The sequence below is a fragment of the Alligator sinensis genome, unplaced genomic scaffold (assembly GCF_000455745.1).
Source record: "Alligator sinensis unplaced genomic scaffold, ASM45574v1 scaffold241_1, whole genome shotgun sequence".
NCBI classification, from domain to species: Eukaryota; Metazoa; Chordata; order Crocodylia; family Alligatoridae; genus Alligator; species Alligator sinensis.
Window position 1 is genome coordinate 4146973 of NW_005841894.1, and position 20127 is coordinate 4167099.

The 20127-nt window shown below is 41.1% G+C and overlaps 1 protein-coding gene across 2 annotated transcripts in view; it reads left to right on the top strand.

Annotated features, from left to right (window-relative positions):
- Positions 1–20127, top strand: part of UCHL3 (ubiquitin C-terminal hydrolase L3) — a 47934-nt gene that overhangs the window by 25345 nt on the left and 2462 nt on the right. The window contains exons 6-7 of one of the 2 annotated variants that reach the window (XM_025197333.1): positions 17522–17597; positions 18317–20119. In XM_025197333.1, coding sequence (XP_025053118.1) covers positions 17522–17597; positions 18317–18363 — 123 coding nt within the window. In that variant the 3' untranslated portion in view covers positions 18364–20119. Of the gene's footprint in view, positions 1–17521; positions 17598–18316; positions 20120–20127 lie in introns of those variants that run through there. The other variant, XM_006018143.3, reaches the window with a different exon arrangement.

Sequence of the window (20127 nt, forward strand, 5' to 3'; positions counted from 1 at the left end):
CTGAACTTGAATGAATGAGGTGCATGCATATCCACACTGAAGATGTGGATCTGGACAACACATCTTGAACTTTAGTTAATGCTAACTTCCTTTGAATTATGGTGGGCTGATGGTCTTTCACTTCTTGGGCAAAAGTTAGGCTAGTTTAAAAATGGGCACACCATGGATATCTATATATTTTTTAAAGAAAGTGGCAGCTATGAGTGCACTTTTTTGAGGAGCCCAGTCCTGTTGGTCTTAATTAGATTAGGGCTGTCCAACTTCTGAATGACCCCCTGGCCTCATGCTGGGCAGACTGAAAGCCTCTTGGGCTGATACTGTGCAGGTTGCACATAGCACTGTGTGACTGGGGGCCCTCCCTCCCTAATAACTATATTGTGGTGGTGGTGCCCCCAACTTGAGCCATGCCAGTGCCCCCACACCCAACATACTATGCTGCATACCGCCCTCCCCACCCCCCCTTTGCTGCATGTATCTCTGTGCTACACAAGGTCCCCAAGCCATGGACTCCCTCAGCCCCACAGGCTGTGCCCCCTCACTTAGTCCCAAAGGGCTGGAGCCAGCAGCAGAAGCTGAAGGAGGAAGGGGGAGGCTGGTGGTGGCAACAGCAGGAGTGCAGTGGAAGGAGCAGCATGCAGACTAATCTGTAGGCCACTGGTTGAAAAATGCTGCATTAGACCATCTCTGAGAACTTTTTGATTGAGTCCCTACAGAATTAAATGTAGAAGAATGTCTAGTTTCTGATGGGCTTAGGTGATGTGATGCTTGGGGCAGGATTATTCCTATCCTCACCATCCTATAAAAGTCCTTGTCTAAGCGCACACAGCACACATACGTACGTACGTGTGTGTGTGTGTATACACTTTTAATCTTTCTGGAAACTGAAGAAATTGGTGCAACTTCATGATCAACTTGTCTCTCTGGAATAGTCTCTTATGGGGTGGGGGAAAGGCAGGGAGGGGAGGAGGAGCTAGAATATAGAGAAGTGAATGAATCAAAAGATAATGTATATAAATAATATCTGGAAGCTAAAAATAAAATTGGACCTTTTAAGCTGTTTCAATTGTAACTTGTTTATCAAGGGATTTATCATCATTGTTATTAGAAGTTTTTCAATTTTATCTTTCTAAAATAAGTGCTCTGTTTCACAAAGTTGTTTTGTGTCATTCAAGACAGGTGAAATTCTGTGGCCTGCGTAATTGAGGGGCGTCTGATTAAAGGATTTAAGTCCATTTTGTGCTAAAATCTAGGAAATGCACTTGTCTGAAATACTACTACTTTTTTTTTCCTGAAAATGTTGCATGCATTTTTCAAAAGACTTTATCAGCCTCCATTCCTTTAAGCAAACCTTAAATCTGGATTTCTTTATGGATTGACATTTGCCATTCACAATAATCACATTGTTTAAGGAAAAAGTACTCATTAGGTAACTTATCAACAGGATTTCTTCAGCCTAATTCCTTACCTCCACGGTTTTTAAAACTTCTGTTTACTATATTATATTTCAGGCAAACCATTATTGTATTTACAAATTCATGCAAGAAAAGTCTAACTCCTATTAAAGTAAGCAAAAGAATTGCAAAAACATTTTATAGCTTGGCTTGGCATTCCAGTGTGGATGGAGACTATTCAGGTCTGTCTTTCTAAACCAGTAAATACTCAGATCTCTTGTCATGTAAATTGTTCCAGTTGTCAGATACCTATATCCATATGGAGGCTGTGCAAGGACCTGCAGGAATCCTCATTAATAGAATTTTTAGGAGTATAGTAGTTAGTTGGGACATACTGCTGTATATAGCTTTGAGTTTTATATACTATCTAAATGTAAAACGTCATTCCATCTTATCAGCATTTTGTGTCAGTCCCTTTTTGCTGTGTAGATCTCTGAAATCAAGGTATCAGTTGTATAAATGAAGTATTACAGTAATAATCACCTCTGCTTCTCTGACCCCCCACACTTGCTGCTGGTTTGCTCCGGCCTCCATTTCTCTGTCTGGCTTGTTCTTCTTTTCTGTAGAGCTGTTGAGGTTTACTGTGGCCTGATAGAAAATCCCATTAAAGTTGTAAGCATTACATTAGACGGTAAAGGCAGGTAAAAGTTATTGGGGAAAGCCCACATTCCTATCTGTGCCCTTCACACTTGCCCCTGAAGGAGTAGTAGGGGCAGTTGCTCAGTAAGGGCAACAATGGGAACAGTCACAAGAAGCCTATTGATCCTTTGTCGCAAACTGGGCTGGCTTTACTATTGAGATGCCCTTCAGTTCCACACTCCTCTCAAGTTTTTTTCTTAATGGATAAACAGCAGAATAGTAAAGATTTACCCCTTGAGTAACTTTTTATCTCATTAAACCTTAGACCAGGGGTGGGCAAAAGTCTGGCCCATGGGCCAGATTGGGCCTGTGGCAGAGTTCATTTCCCAGCAGCCCCTGTGGCAGCAGCTCCTTCTGGCTATCACTGTGTGACCCAAACCTGCTGCCTGGGCACCCTGGCCCACCAACCCCACACCCACTGCTGGAAGCAGGACCCATACAGGCAGGGCATGTGGCTAGGATGGGACAATGGCCAGGAACAATCTAGGTGGATTGAGCTGGGAGCCCCTGGGATCTTGAGGGGGCCAGGGCTGGGACATAGCTGTGATCTGCTGCCTGCATACCCATGCAATGAGTGCAGATTCCATGGACGGGCATGCAGGGAGTGGATCACGGCTCTGCCTCAGCCCCACGCTGTCACTGCCCCAAGATCGCAGTCCCAGAACAGCTCTCTGCCCAGATGGTTTCCATGGGTTGCTGGGAATTGGAGCCTGTCCGCTGTCCAGATCCACCATTTTGCCCTCCCCTGTCTTAGACTGTCCGCCTCAGTACAGGTTTTGTAGTGCCATCTAAGGAAGCTTGCCAGCTTATGAGGCATATGGTTTGTATAGTCTACATAAAATTATATGGCTTGCATAAAATTAGAGGTCCCCTCTTCCTCAAAAAAGGCATGCCCAGAGTTGCCAGTTGCTCTGATGATGACCTTTATCATAGAGTCTATAAAGTAAATAAAACAGCAACAAGATTTTTATACAAGCAAGATAAATCACACGAGCAACAACAACTAAAAATCAAAGAAGGATCTCACTCTGCATCTCTTGCTAAAGTATAACACCTTTTTCTTTGTACAGAAAACTCTGGTGTTTTCCTGACTTTTTTGCAAGTGACTTTTGTGCTTGCAGTACCACTTATCATAGCTTCTGCCAGCTAGGGGACTAAATCACCTGTGTTTGCAGACTTTTTTTTTTTTAAGTGCTTTACTGGAAGAAAGGGAGTGTTGCGTCAACCCAGCTTTGCAGTGTCTGTAAAGATCATTTGCTTCAACAGGGCTTTTTGGCTCTTAGCTAAAACTGATTGAATCAGCTATTATAAAAGCGCAAAAAAAAGCCCCATTAAAGCGCCCGATCTTTACAGCCATTGGGCAAGCTGGGTTGTAGTACTGTGCTGCCTCTTCTGGGCATGTCCAGGGCTTGGCACAGAAATGCACCAAGTTTAAACTAAAACACGTTTTGTTTGTTGGGTTTTTTACATCTGCAAGCACCCCTAAAGCATAGGGATTTTTAGATGAAAAGCCTTTTTCCCAAAGCATCCCTTAAATACATAAACTTATCTTCTCATCTGTATTCTACTCAGTTCTTAGGGAGCATGTGTATATTATTATGCAAATAACTCCTTCCTCCCAGATGTATATCTGTCTTTCAAGCCAGGATCACCTGATTTACAGTTATACTGTCTGTAAGGCATTTAGGCTGCTTGCAGACTGGAAAAAAAACCAAACAAAACCTGCTTAGCCAGAAGCAGCAATGCATTACTTCAACCCCGCTCTGCAGCGTCTGCATAGATCGGGTACTTCAGTGGGGCTTTTTGCTGCTTTTATCTAAAACTTATCAGCTATTAGGTAGAAGTGGCAAAAAAGCCCCACTAAAATGCCCAATCTGTACAGTTGTAGGGCGAGCCAGGTCCACCTAATGTGCTGCCTCTTTGGGTATATGTTGGGCACGGTGCAGGAGTGCATGAAGTTTTAAGTAAAGCATCAGAGTTCGGGGGTTTTTTTTAAATATCTGCAAGCAGCCTTAGAGATTTTTACATCTTTCCAGACAGACTGCCAATTCAGTTTCCTTCACTGTCAGTTATTCAGTGAAGCCTCCTTCTTAAGAAAAATATTTTCCAATGGTGAAACTAGAACTTTATTACTCTAGTGGAGTGTATTTTCAATACACTTATTGCTGAATTTAACATACACCTTCTGTTATACCTGTGTGTATCTCATTATGGAGTTAGAGCTGGCTGACTGGTCTCAGCATAACTAAATGGGGAATAATTCATTGAGTTGTGTGGTTCTAGTGGATTCCTGCATGGTTCTTATCCTTGTGCTATTCAACATTTTTATCAGTGACCCAGAAAAAATCCATTACTAATAAAGTTTACAGAGGACCGCAAGACCTAGGGAGTGGTAAACAATGAAGACGGACTGGGATAGCTTGTTAAGCTGGGTGCCAAACAGAATTCTTCTTTTAATTATCAGCAAATATAGGCCTTAAAAGTAGGAACAAAGAATGGAGATGAAAGAATAAATGGTGATTCTGGGAAGCAGTTATGCTGCAAAAAACTTTTAGGGTGTTCATGTGGTAGATGATCAGCTGACCAGGAGTTTCCAGTGCCTTCCTATGGCTAAAAACTAATGGGATTTTTGGATATATAAACTGAAAGTAGAAAGGTTATATTACCCTTGTTCTTGGTAGTAGTGTTGTGACCATTGGTGGAACCCTGTCTACATTTCTGGTGTCAATTCAGGGAAGATGCTGAGGAACTGGAGAGGATTCATATAATCATGAGAGAGAGGAAAAAATTGGAGAGGCTCCTTCTTCATTGAGAGCCTCTTTCTTACCCTGTGCTGTTACCTCTGTAATGTTTCCCTTTGGCCTTTTTCCCCCAGCTTTCTTCCCCCTCCCTCCTCTACTTTACCTTTTTGTTTCTCCTTTCTACCTATTTATATTTTCACTACTTCCTCTCACACTTTAAGCTTTTCATTCCTGTTTTCCTGATCTCCAACTATTTTCTTTTTCACTGACAGCCTATTTACTACCTTGTATTCTATCACTGTAATGTCTCCCTTACCCCTTTTTTCCCCTGCTCTCTTCCCCCTCCCCTCTATGCTTTACCTTTTTGTCTTTCTAATTTCTACCTATTTACATTCTCACTGACACCCTGTCACACTTAGCTTCTCTCACTTATTGGAGTCTCAGAACAGCAGAGACTCCCTATGCCTGAGGAAGCGTGATTGTGCCCAAAAGCTTGCTAAGAACTTCTTTCCAACTACTCGGTTGATCTAATAAAAGATATCACGTCCACTCAAAGAACCTTGCCTTACTTGATGTAAGCATCTAAGTCAGGAATTGAACTTTGGTAGTGAGTTCTTCAGTATAGCTGACAAAAGAGTATCAAGAACCAGTGGCAGAAAGTTGAAGCCAGACAAATTCATGCTATAAATAAGGTGCAGTATTTTAACTATCAGGGTAATTAACCGGTGGTGTGAGTGACCAATGGCTGTGATGAATCACTGCCTTAAAAAAAAAAAAAAAAATCAAATGTTTTTCTAAATGGTACATCCAAATAAGATTGTATGTAGTTAAGTTTTCTCTTCTCTGTTAAACAAGAGGTCAGACCAGGTGAACAGAAGGGTCTCTTCTGGTCTGTTAATTCTGAGTCATTTCTTCTAAGAAAAACTATTTGAATGGTTTAACTTACTACTCCTCCTTCCAAGGATATGGAAGAGAATGGAGTAGAGTCTTAATCTTAATCTTAGTGGCAATACTGCTGGTGACCAAGTAGTTCAAAAGAATAAGTGAAACGCTTATCAAAACCAAACACTTTGCTACAGTGAACTTTCAATTTGTATTACACTCTGTTTAAATTAGAAATGTACCAGTCTGAAAACCCTGCGTTGTATTGTGGTACTGATTTAATTTGTTTTATATCACAGAGCTATACCGCATTCTTTTCTTAAATTGCATGGAAAACTCATGGAATGCAAGGGTGAGGACAAAATACTTTTGTGTGTGTGTGTGTGTGTTTAACTTGTCTTGGAAGAAGTAACTATGACTTAAGTCACCTACTTCCTTTCTTATGCATCTATTGCACTTGACTTTATTTTATAAATGTGAATAATATCACTGTTTTTTTTTACAGATTTTTATTTCATACCAGATGAGAATTCCTTCAGATTTGGACCAAGTCCATATTTATTTCCATTCTTTGTCATATTGTTCAAATCCATCCACTCTTAAGCACTACTTGTGTAACATCTTTGATGTCTGTTAAAGTGCAGTATCCAATACAGGGGGAATGGGTGACTTTGCAGCTTCCTTTTTGTTGTCTCCTACAGTAATTCGGCTAAGTGTGTTCTTTTTTAATGTTTATGTAGTCGTCTTCGTCTTTGCCGTCCTCACCATCATCCTCATCGCAGCCTCCGTTTAGCCCCTGCAGAACGAAGGCTACACCTTTGTGTCGCTCTGCATCCCTCTCCTGGGTCAAACGTAATCATGTAGGTCCTGCAAAGGCTACCAGTCCATCAATCCGTCTTCGTCGCTGGCGGCCCTTGATACACCATCCATCTGTTGGGCTTCATTCTGTTGTAAGTGTAGTCCATCTTCAGTCTTTCCTCCTCCTGACATGATTGGCCCTCTGTCATGTAATGTCAGCCTTCAAGGAGCTCTTTTTATTGGGCCTTTTTAGACTGCTTAGGATTTCTTTCCCCAAAGAACAGGAAGCATAAATCAGTTCATGCTTTGCTCTCCTGTTTTTCCACTTAGTTTTTTCCATAGGCTTCATCCAACTTCTTCACTTCATCTTTATTGTCTTTCAGTTGAGTCTGCTAAATCCACTTCCTAGTAGCTTATAATTCTTTGCCATATAATATCATTTTTCCATGTTTTTATTAGACATACAATTTTAGTCTTATCCTGAACTCATTTTCCTTAAGTCTGAGTCTTCTTTCGTGGTCTTGGGTATTTCAGCAATAAGGAAATGTCTCCTATAGTTCAAAAGTGGCTTAGGTATTTCACAGCTTATTCCTTTCTATCATTTTCTAAAGCTTGTTCTGTGGTTGATGGTGAAGATTTTCTATTAGACCATGGCTGCTCATCAAAAACATGCTCCATCTTTCTTTTTTCTCTTCAGTCATTATGCTTAAATATTCATGCACTAATTGTTCAATATGTACTTATTTATATTTAGTAGGCAGTTTAAGTTGTGATATCACAGATCCCTTCTAAAGTACAAAACAGAAATGGAATTATAAAGTGAGCTTTCATAAAATCAGCTACTTCGAGGAGAGTCTGTAGTTTCCAAAGTGTGAAAAAGACATCTTGAGAGAGAGATGGGTACTGTTACTTATAACGGGGATAACTGTATTTTTTAAGATTTATAATCAGTTAAATTTGTCGCATTGAATTTGCATTTGATATGTGTGACTTTTGATTAAACTGAAATAAATCTGACCTACAGACCACTCAAATACTCAGCCAGAATAGACAAATCCTTCTTGCTTTTTAATGGAAAGTCCTGCTTCAGTTCCCAAGTACTATTGTCTTTTTAGAGTTTTGTCATCATTATTGGTATATATCTCTCTTTCCCAGGCACCTGTCTATTTGTATAAAACAACTACTCTCTACACACAAGGCAGTGTTTGAGAACTTCATTAAACTTCCTAGTTTTATACTCGAGGCTTTACCTGGTTTGTAACATGTAACTTGAGAATGTGGCATTTTCCACTGAACAAATTAAGAGAGAAGTGGTTACGTTGTCCTTGATGTTTTCACTAGTATGAATTAATTTTTGCTCTTTACTCATTTTAATATTTGGCTGGGAATATTTTGGGGATTTTTAAGCTTAATTTTAAAATTTTAGAAGAGGATTTTTCATAATAGTATATATGAACTGATGGAATATCAAATTCTTTGCCAAAAAAGGTAGAATGGGAACTAGTAGAGTTTGGGAGCTACTGCTTTAAAACGCCAGTGTAAAAGTTGATTGTAGTGAATACGAAAAGGTTGGAATCAAGGATACAGTTATAGGAAATTCTTGCAAGGTATACTAGTATGCTATGCTGTGAACATAAGTTTTTTAGTAGTCTGTCCACTGTGTAATCCGGGAGTCCAGTTACATCTTGCTTGCTTAAAGCGCTAAAAAAAAACCCACCCTGTTGTGCATTTTTATTTAACTTCTCCAATTATAATTTTACTCGGGACCCCTCTACATGTTACACTTAAGGTGTGATTAGCTATGTAAATATACCTGAAATTGAGACAGCTACGTGTTCAACCAATTTATGACATGAAAAAACAAGCAATAAGCTATGAAGTTATTCCGCAAAAAAGTGTAATAACTTGTTCTAATTACCCTGTTAATTACACCCTTGTTCTAATTACCTCATCAACTGAGGGTCTCCCAACCACAGGGGAGCACCACTCGCTTCCAGCCCCACAGCTGACAAGGCTTACAGTGGTGGCAGAGTTGTCAGCTGTGGGGCTTGCATCAACAGTGGTGTTCCCCCATGCTGCCCCTGCTGTGAACCTCATAGCCCACATTGTTGGTGGGCCCGCAGCAGCAGCACAAGAAACACTGCCACTGCTGCAAGTCCCACACCTCCCGAGTCTTGCAGCAGAGACAGCATTGTCCCCACTGTGCGCCCCACAGCCAGCAATGCTCGCAGCAGGGGCATTGTTCTCCCTGCTACCCCTGCTGCAAGCCCCACAGCCCACACCAGCTGTGGGGCTCGCAGCAGGGGCAGTGTGGGGAACACTGACAATAAAGCTTCATGGGGATATAACCATGCCTCCTGCTATGCACGTATGTCCTGGCAGCAGGCACAATTTTGTGGATCATGCATTAGATCCCATTGGAACTTTACCTGCACATGTAAAAGGGACCTCAGAAAATTTAGGTTGGAGACATTTGAGTTAGTCATTTCTGACCAAACAAAATGTAACTTGAAATCATGATTTGAACCGATTGCTTATTAAATGCCACTAAGTTCTGTATCTTCTTCATTCTGTTGCAGTGGACTTTTTGCTCTCCATGTAACCGATTAAAATTATCCTACCTCATTCAGGCATGTAAAATATTTGTGAAAGGTCTGTTACTTGTCTGCCATGGTGGTTTTTCTTTTTACCTAGCACTTAAGTTGTAATATGGTAATTCTGCTTACCGTTAATTTTTTTCTAGAGAGATGGTTTTCATTGATTAAAAGAAGCAATTAGACTATGTTGTTCAATACCTTATAAACTGATAAATTTGCATGGATAAATGAAGCTTTTCAGTTAGCTCTTTTGCTTTTATGCTTTCACCCCAGTGCATTACTTGTTCAAGGGAAATTGTTTTAAGTGGTAGTCCTAGACCTCCTCATGCCACTTGCTTACATTTAATTTTATGCTACAGTCTTAAATACGAGCATGCACTAGTCTTTCCCCATTGGGAGAGTCAACCCTTTAACTGCTGTGCCAAAATATTGTTTCACATTTTGGCCCAGCACTTTTCTGAATAGTCGTTAGATTTGCTTGTGAACCCAATGCTTGCAAGCTGTGAAATGTGGTCATGGGCAGATCTAGAATTCTGAGAAGTGGGTGAGCAGATGGTGTGGCACATCATCCTATTTAACATAATACATATTTTTTTCTCCAGTTAAAGAGAAAACAACAGGTGCTTTAATAGGGGGCTAGGAATATATTATTAAGATCAAAGCAAAAACACATGTAACTAGTAGAATGTGTGCTAATTTAGATGTTACATAAAGCGTTAAAATGCAACAAACTAAGCAAAAATAGTGAAAATAGTCAAATGTATTGTATCATTATGATTAAATGTACATCTCTCATTCAGATTCATCGAACACAATCTAGCCTTCTTGAGCATCTCAGTAGTGCCTCCAATACTTGAATGTCAGTCATTTCTACACCTTAGTTAATAGTACCACACTTGACTTAAGGTTTTTAGCTATGGAACAGGAATGAAATATTACCAGGAATGGCTAACAGACAGCAAAATTACAGAAGAAAAGATAGTTTGAATAATGGAACACCAGGACAATTAAAAAGGAGAGAGGGTCACCAACACCTGTGGAGTGGGGAGAGATTTGTAGGAATCAGGGATATGATAGTAAGCACTGAAGTCAATTGAATAGAAATGCCCAGGCAATTGCGTTTAAAGTTTGGGTGAAGCAGGGATCAAAGGGTGGGGCAGTTGCAGCACTGCAACCCTGCAGATCTGTTCTGGACATGGTAGAGTCTATCTAGTCAGGTTTTCTGACTGGTGTCCTGTGTTCCAGTCCTGGACTCAGGCTCTTACCTAACATCTCTTTTTGAAAGATGGGGTGCTGCTGTCCCACAGTCCTTAGCCCTGAATCGGTGTTTGAGGCCTCCCAGTCATTTATATGCCCTACACCTAGGCTTTGGGTCTCTACCTAATGCTTTGAGGACAAGGGCAGGAAAGAAAGAAACATGGGTTTAGCAAAGAAATGTCTTCAATAGTATAGACACATGCGAGTTAGTTACTTGAGCATAATACGTCTTGGCATACCTTCTCCTCCTTTGGTCTTGCCAGTTTCATGGCTTGATGTTTGTCAGTATTTCAGGCTGGGCAGAGTCCATTTGCTCCCTCTGTTGTGTAAGATTTTACATATGACAGTGGTTGACACTATATATGGAAAAGAACCTTGCTCTTACGTGGGGTCTGTCCTCTGTGTCATCTGCTCAGCTTATAAACTCCACACCCTTGGGTTACATTTGCCACAAGTTAAAAAATCCATTGCCCCATAAACCCACGAGCAAGTAATTGAGCCAAAAATGATGGTTAATTGAGCCAAAAATGATGGTGCTGGCTTACTATTATAATGGATTAGCCAGGTGTCAGATTCTTTCTGAGTATGGTCCTGTCTGGAATACAGCACAATAAACTTGGTCTGTGAATAGCCTAAATATTGTTCAGCACAATGTAAAATGGAAATTGTAGTTTGACAGACACACTGCATTCTCTTTTCTTTCCTTCACTTCAAAACTCACTAACTGCCATGGCCATCATCTTAAATTCCTTCTACATTCATCTCACTTGGGTCCTTTTCACTTTCTTGAAAATCCAACTTCACTGTTCACAATCTTTTTTTTATAGTAGAGTGTTGGTTTTGCACCTGCTCTGCTTGGTCATCCAGTGCTTTGTTTTTTACACCCTCCATTGTCAGTTTATCTGTTTTTAACATACATGATTGGTACACTTGTTACTAACTGCCTTCTTCATGTGACCATCCCATTTGAGCAGTTATCCATTTGTTCTTTTATTGTAACAGCTCAAAGTCTTTCTGCTAACTTTGTTACACCATCTCCAGTCTCCTTGTTCTCATTGTTTTAACATACCAGCTTCCTTCTAGTTATTGCGACCTGTAAACAGGGGTCATCTTTAATTCTCCATAGCCAGGCAAGTTCTAAATTCAAAATTGAGCTTTTTCTTCCTATACTTAAACTTTTTATTTTCCCATCTTTCTCTGTAGTCTCTTTCCATGTGGGATTTGACATTCAATGTTGCTTCATCAAATTCATGCAGTGTGCAGGGACTTTATCCTAGCCCTTCACTTGCATGAAATTCAAGATTCTTATTCTTCAAGGATACACATCATGCTCACTTCCAGCTTTTCAACCAGGGTCTCTTATCTTGCTTCAACAGGGAGGAAAACCTTGATGCTCTTCTTCCAACTTTTCCACACTGTCACTTCAACTCTTTCAAAAGAAAGCACCATACAATAATTCTTAGAGAAAATAATGTGAAATTTGTTATGTCATAATGTATCCCTTCTGCCCAACCCTTTGTAGGTCTTTTGTCATTGTTTGTAAGCCGTTTGCAATGTGGGGAAAAAAAGCCAAGATTTTTTTTTTCAAATAATAAACTTTGTCAAAAGTGTAGTTTTGAGGTGACTGAAATAATTAATGAGTTTGCATCACATTCATTAAGGAATTGAACAAAAAAGGAAATATGGAAAAGTAAATGGGTTATGGTACCTCTGGGTTGTTTCTGTTTTTTCAAAACACATTTTTGTTTTAAGTAGACATACTTAAAAAAAAAAAAAAAAAAAAAAAAAAAAAAAAGTAAAAGGAGTGAATCTAAACAAAAACAGTGCTCTTTTACTCGCACATTATTTGCTTAAGATTTTTTTTTCTTTCTGGTTGATCTGAAACAATTTTTTTTCTGCCTGTATTTCAAGTATCGTGGGTTCTACTGTAAGCTACAAATGGATAGATATGTATTATGTCATATGTCTCACTGCTTCTTTAATATATTCATGAATAATTTACAACAGATTAGGAAGAATTTAGTACGTCATCAAGAAAATATTTTTTTTTCTTAAAATAAAGTTATCTTAAAAGTGAGACAGGAGAAATAGCTTCTCTTTGTGGAACCAGTCCATTATCCATGAAGTTAGTCATCAGCAGTGTTGAAGCCTTTAATTTTACAGCACAAATTTCTGTCACTTTGAGCTGCTTTCAGGGACTAGCCACTAGAGGGAGATAAAATATGAATTTTTCAATGCGTTTTGTAGCTATTTATTAAACATTGAAAATGGAAATCCACATTCTCAGTAAGTGAGCTCTTGTTTAAACATTTTCCCCCATAACATACTTCCTACTTCTCTCATTTCATTATTCATATCTAGTTGTTTTCTCTTCTTCCTCCATGTTGCCTGGGTACCAGCAGGTGAAAAATCTGAGTGCACCAGAATGTGTCTGTTCTCAGTTTCTGTACATGACTTTACAGTGGTACTAGTAGCAATGTGAATTGGTTATCAGGATGTCCTGCTTAGCCTTTATAGACCAGTAATGATGTCAGTTGCACTGACATCCTATAGGACTGGTCCTATAGTTGCACTCCTATAGGACCAGTTTGTTCCATACAATCTTTAGACATTTTAGTTGGCAAACTCTAACAGCAGGCATGATGCTTTTTCAGGAGCTGAAACCTTGGTCAAATGTGTGGCTTCTTCATTGGAATGTCTCTGATAGAAGGCAGTCTCCCATTGCAGATTTGAAGCCCTCTAGTCCAGTAGTGCTCCAGCATGTGGGCAAGATCCTGCCTGCAGAGCTGTCATCTGATTCTTGGGAACTCCTCCCTGGGTCTGGATATGTCATAGATTTCATAGACATTAGGGCTGGAAGGGACCTTGGAAGATCATCAAGTCCAGCCCCCTGCCCCAGGGGCAGGAAGTCAGCTGGGGTCATAGGATCCCAGCAAGATAAACATCCAGTTGACTCTTAAAGGAATCCAGAGTAGGTGCTTGCACCACCTCTGGTGGCAGTCTGTTCCAGGTCGTGGGGGCTTGGACTGTAAAGAAGCTCTTCCTTATGTCCAGCCTGAAATGGTCTTGGAGAAGTTTGTGACCATTTGACCTTGTCATCGCATGGGGCACTCTGGTGAACAGGCATTCCCCCAGATCCTGATGTACACCCCTTATATACTTATAGGCAGCCAACAGGTCCCCCCTGAGCCTGCGCTTTTCCAGGCTGAAGAGTCCTGTAGCTCTCAGCCTGTCATCATAGAGTGGCAGTGGGGTAGCAGTGGTAGGGTTCAACCTCGACAGCAGGGGAGTGGGGAATTGTTGCAGCCACAGCTTTCCTGCTGCTAGATTTCTGGACCTATGGAGAGCCGTGGGCTGGATGATGAGGCCCCCCCACACACATGCTGGATTGCCTTGCTCTAGTCTAAAGCGTATAGTTGCTAGAGGTTGAGATTACATAGTTGTAGAGCAAAACTTACTTTGGCTGACTTATTAGAAATGACAGTGCTGTGGTTTTTGTTGGTTTTTTTTGACAAAAAAATTGTTATCCTGAGCCAGACACCTGGCATGTAAAACTTCAGTATAGAATATTTAGTTTGACAGTGTCCTAAGGAACTGAAAACAGTTTTATTGTGGAAGACATGAAGCAGACTTAACTATGTAGTCTTCCTGAAATTGGGATGGACACTTAGCAGGGTTTTGTATGTACGCCTTGGTTACCTAGGCTTTCATGATGGATCCAGAGCTAGGACAATCAGGAGAGCTGGGTAGGAAACAGTCAGCACATCCTAAGTCTTTTGAAGATTTTAGTGTAAATCAGGGGAGAAAGTAGACAATCTTAAACTCATAATTTTCCAAAATGTTGTTGTTGTCTGCTAGTTTGGGCCCAGGCACAATGCATTCTGGTATTTATGGGAGTTCTTATGCGCAGTTATACCACCACATCGTGGGCCTAATTAGCTGCATTCTATTGATTGGGGAATGAGGAGGTCTGAGTTCTGATCTTAACTACTTATTGTGGCTTTGAGTGAGTTATCTAGCTGCAGGCTTTCTCAAGTTTGGAAATTGAGGTATGCAGAATTAGGGACCACTTCATAAAACGTTTATTTGCTTACCGTAGGTTGTTTTCCTGTATGTAAAGTGGATATGACACTTCCTTTTTAAAAATATTTTGACTGTTACCAGCAATCTAGACATGCAGTAACATGAGGCAGAGTCTGCAGACCTGCTGCTCATTAGGTATAACATGATATGCCTTTGCCCTCCAAGAGGTAGGGGCAGCTAAACTCCTCTTGGTTTTTGAGTGGCATTAAGGCTTCTCTTCTGTTACGAAAAAGGCAGGAACGATAGAAAATAGGTCCTCTCAGTCTATCCAAGTATTGGAGATGTGTCTGAAATGAGTGGTTTAGATATTCTGATCTTTTTGCTATACAGAGAATCTTTTTGATTCTTAGCAATTCCTCCCCTTAAGGGGATAGTTCTTTGCATTCTCAATTTTTATTTTTATTTTTATCTATATGTTGGATAGTTTCTTCCTCTTAGACCTATTATTTCAGGCTATTTGGAGAATCAAGTAGATCTCTCTCTGAGGCTGGCTGTAACAATGCCCTCTAATTCTTCCATTTCCTCGTCCAGGCATGTATCTCATTTAAGTCTGGACACTACCTTACAACAAAATGTGGACCAGTTTGTGTTGCAGTGACCCATCAAGGGGACACTGCAAGGCGGAAGACAGACGGCTAGTTCTAAATGTGTAACTCCATAAAGGGTATTGACGAGGAGGGAGTTTCAGTCTCTGGTTGTATGAGTGAAGTTTACCTGAAGCTGTTACTGATTAAAGGGAAAAAACAATTCTTATTTAAATCTGAAAAAGAATCGTATGACTCATACGGGAACACTTTTTTTCATTTGTAGGTGTTTATGCTTCCCTCCCACTTGACGTTTTTGGTCTGCTGTTAATCAACAGCAGACCAAAAACAGGTTGATTATAACAGGTATAATCAACCTGTTATAGGTTGATTATACCTACTCACGCTATCTTTTCTTCCACAGTTCCCCGACTGAACTAGGAAACAGTCAAAATAGGCATTTTGTTTCTTCTCCAGGCTGGCTTCAGGCTTGAGAATGCTACTGTATTGGTTTGCTCTAGCATTTCTTCCAGAACTGGAAAAATTGTTTAGGGATGCACCGGTAAAGATTTTCTTGGCTGATATTAACCAGTCATATCGGCCAATACCTATCCAATAACAAATTTGGTTTCATGTAACGCTGGAGGCTGCTGGAAAGCACCAAAAAAAAAGTTTCAGTACTTTAAAATGTACTAACACAGGGGTTGTCCCCTGCAGCTACGTGTACCCCTGGGGGTACTTGGGAAAGCCCAAGGGGGTATGCAGCAGCGCATGCGAAGCTAGTGGCATAGAGAAGTGGGGGTACTTGAGCTCAGGAAAGTGGAGCGGGGCCACTGCTGCCATCCATCACTCTGTGCCACTGCCAGGTGCTGCTTTCCTGCGCCCAAGTATCCCCGCTTCTCCACGCCACCGGCTTTGCATGTGGCTGACCATCAGCATCAGTCCAGCCATATATGCAGCGGCAGCGCTGAGTATATAGGTGGCCACTGCGTGTGAGCTTCCTGCGCCACCACCACGTGCCGATGGGGGCGGGGAGGTTGCCAATGGCTGGCTGGCCAGCCACGAAGTTGGTGGCACAGAGAAGCGGGGATACTTGGGTGCGGGAAAGCAGTGCCCGGTGGTGACAAGGAGTGTATCGATGGTAGTGGCGGCCATGTGTGAGTTCCCTGTCCTGCCGGTTCCGCATCTGACTGGCTGTCACCCGTCCCCACCCCGCTCTCTGCATCCAGAAGGGGTACCCACCAGAAGAGGTACCCTGCTTTAAAAAGGTTGAAAACCCTGTACTAACATAAATAAACCTTTTTTTGGTGTGCTCCAGCTGCCTCCAGCATCACTTGTATCAGCATCCCAGCACTTAAAAATGGTGGTGGGGGCTCTTGAACTAAAGCTCATCAAATGAGTTTTAGTTCAAGCACCACCACCACCACTTTTAAATGCAGGGATGCTTTTAAGCAGGACAGAGCCGAGTGCAGTGAGCCAGATGTGGGCTGCCCACTGTAGACTCAGGGCTCTTTGCCCTGCTGCCTTTGCCCCAGGAGCCCCAAGCTGGCCATGTGTTCCCTGCCTACCATGCCTTCCCCAGGGGGTGTGCACAGTGGCAGGGGAGCCGCCCATGACTCCATCCTGCTTTCTTCCCCAGCGTCCTCAGCCCCACTCCCTCCCTCACCATGAGGGCCTCTATCTGCCCCCCTCACACCCCTTCCACTCCATAGATTCACCTGCAGAGAACTGCTCTCCATGCTGCCCAGCTGTTTTCCTGGCCACGTGCATGCGTGAGGCTGCTTGCATGCATTTGATGCCCCCTGCATCTTGCTCCCAGCAGCCCCAAGCAGGACCCCTTGCAGGGTAGAATGCTTCCTACCTGAAAGGGGAAACCCACCATTTCCCAAGGGAACCCAGGCATCTGGGGGCCCTGGCCCTGCATGTGAGAGGGAACCCAGGTATCCGACGACCCTGGCCAGAAAGCATAATTGATTATATTTGTCAGAGAACAGCATAGGTTACAATGGCCAAAAAAGCTGATAGCCGATAATGTACATTTCCCTTTTATCAGTGCTGATCTGATATGCAACCAATATATCAGTGCACCTATAATTATGTTTCTTTAAATAAAAGCTGAAATCTTGAAATGCAACACGTCAGAGAGAAATTCTGTGGTTGTGGAATATACAGGTCATGACTAATAGGAGAGGTGTTATTGTTTACATTAATGTTCTTTTTTTTAAATTTAATGGTAGATGAGCCATTGTGTTTCTTGTAAGACAAAGATTCTCTGTAGCAATATAACCTTACACTAATTTCAGATGCTTTATTCAGATCATTCTTAATATATAAATTCTTAATTTATATATTTGCATGAATTCTCTCGATTTTTTTGTTCGTTTCAAAAATTTAGTTTCATTCTTGCTATTCTGTAGTCTTACTCATGGTCTAAAATGTACTTGTCTACCAAGCCATTCTTTGTGTAGGTCACATGTTAACTAAAATAGAGATCCCTGACACAGTAGTACTTTTGCTGATGGTTGTGGTATTTTGTGTTTGTGTTACAGGCACCAAGTTTAGATGAAAAAGTAGATCTTCACTTTATTGCATTAGTGAATGTAGGCGGTCATCTTTATGAATTGGGTAAGAACAGTTTCTTCCATGTTTCTCTTGAAACAGATGCAAGTGGTAATCTTGTAATCTGTAATAACATTAGAATGTGAAATTACAATAAGTAGTACGATATTAGTTTAAAATGGACTTGGGTTTGTCTTTCTGGCAAATAAGTAAACTCATCCTGTTAATTTTTTTAAGAGATGTGTTTATGTGATACAAAAATATCATTAAATTACAGCTGTACTTTAGAAGAGCAGGAATAAAGATGCCAGTGCTGTAAGATATTTTCTTAATTGAGAAAAAAACTTAAAATTATGATATTACTGAGAAAAACACTTTTTTTTTTTTGTTTAGTTTTTTTTAACTTCAGTTGAAGGGTTTTTTTTTCCGGTTTCTTGGAATAAGCGACTGAATTATTTCTCTGATTATCATGTTGCATAATACAAGATAGATGTAGCTAAAGCCATGATACTAATACTATCAGTCAAAATGAGAATTATTCACAAAACAAGTACAAGTAGCATACCAGGAATTATTAACGTGACATTCAGTTATGGCAGGCTGGCTTTATTTTAAAATACCTTTTTTCTGCATAGTATTCTAAATAGCAATAAAACATCATTTTGATCTGATTATTAGCTTCCTCATTTAAAATATTCTGGCAATTTTGCTGCAGATGCAGCAGCACTAATTTCTGCTAGGATTCTTTAATACTCTTAGTTTAATACTTGTTGCTGGGCAACCAGCCTTTCATTTCAGACACTTCAGAAGGCTAGTTGAAGCAGTGACTTGAAGACAGCTATCAGTTGGAAATGGAGTAGAATAAAGACAGCATATCATTCCCAGTATAGTGCATTCCCCACCACTTAAAATGCCCATGGCTAATAGAGGGTAGCTATTTAGGCCCCTGGCAGATGTTTATTTAAATGCACAGTGGGATTTGAGGAATTTTATCCCAGATTCCAATAACTGTGTGTCCTGCCATGCCAAATTTCCAAGATGTAGCCCAGGGGGACGTGATTTTGGGGATCTGGCATAAAGATTTTTCTGATCCTATCCAGAGCTTTAAAGGCTTGGTGGGCAGCCTAGTACCAGATAACTGTTTGCCAGTGGTGGGCTGCCAAGCACAGCTTTAAACTTGCTAGCAAGGAGCGTAGGATTGCAATCCTGGCTCCCTGTCACCCTCCCAGACCTTTAAAAGCCATGCCCAACAGACGAGGATTGGGAACTGGTCCTAGATGTTGGGCTGCCCAATATGACTTTTATTCTTGGTGGCATGAAAGGAGCCCAGCATCTGAGACTGCCTTCTCAGTTTTGGGCTCCCCATGGGAAATTTAAATGAGTTTGCAGGCAGCCCCGCATCAGAGATTAGCTCCTGAGCCCAGCGTACGCCGAGCTCTGAGCACCTTTCAACATGCCATATGTATAAATTGAAAGTGCAATACAAACGAGTCACAAAGATGGTTTAAATTGCATTATGCTTTAATTTGAGTATGTGGCATGTTACAGTTTATCACGTTTAACATGTTAATCACACAATAAAATAACACCTGCCAGGGATTTTATTTCTGGCAAATATCCCAAGCAATTTACTACCCCTGTAGATCTCGGTTATAAAGTCATCACTTACCCAGTTTTAAGAGTGCCAGCTATTTCCTAGTAAATTTGTTTTGCTTGTCTGGTTCGCTGCTGATACCAGTTGTAGTTTGACAATTTGACTTGCATGTAGCAGTTAGCACAACCCACCGGCCATAAATATAATTGATTCTACTTTATTATTGTATAATGCCATATACCACTGCAATTAATAAAATATTGAAAATGAACACCTAATTTAACAGCGTTTGTAAACTGCACCGATTCGAGTCTATATAATATCAAGGACACTTGAGATGGACCATTATTAAATAGCATGTCTTGTTCATGAGAGAGAATTTCTAAACTGTTTCATAGTGGGGTAAAAACTATAGGATGCAATTGCCATATTTACTCGGTTCTGAGTAAATTAACATGGGGAAAAGCCCCTCATCCTTAGAACTGAGTATGAGGACACTGGGGAACAGGTGCTGCAGTGCCCTGGGTTTCAGCCCCTACCTGGAGTCGGGGCTGCAGCTGCTGCTGCTGCATCCTCCTGCCCACCTCTGCTTGCTGTCATCTCCTACCTTCAGCCTCTTTCTCCCCCTTTTTAGCGTCTGGTCCCCTACCTTCCCCCCCCCACCAAATCTTTGCTCTGTACTGCAAGTTCTGTCCATGCTGCGGCCTGGGGCACTGAGCACAGCCCCAGCTCGGCCTACGCAACTGTTACAGGGTCAGACTGGGGCTAGGGAAAAGTACTGTGTCATCAGCTTTTGCCCACTCTGACCAGCCTGTGGACCTTGGCAGGCAGAAAGCCGGGGGGAGAACCACAAGATCATAAATGCTTGTGCTTTTGCCATGGAAAACCATGTTGTTTATATACAACTGAAATACAAATGTTGTGCCAGAATGAACTTAAAAATTCAATAGTTTGCAAAATAGAGTGGCATTCAATTCTCTTTCTTGGAATGTGTTTCTCTCT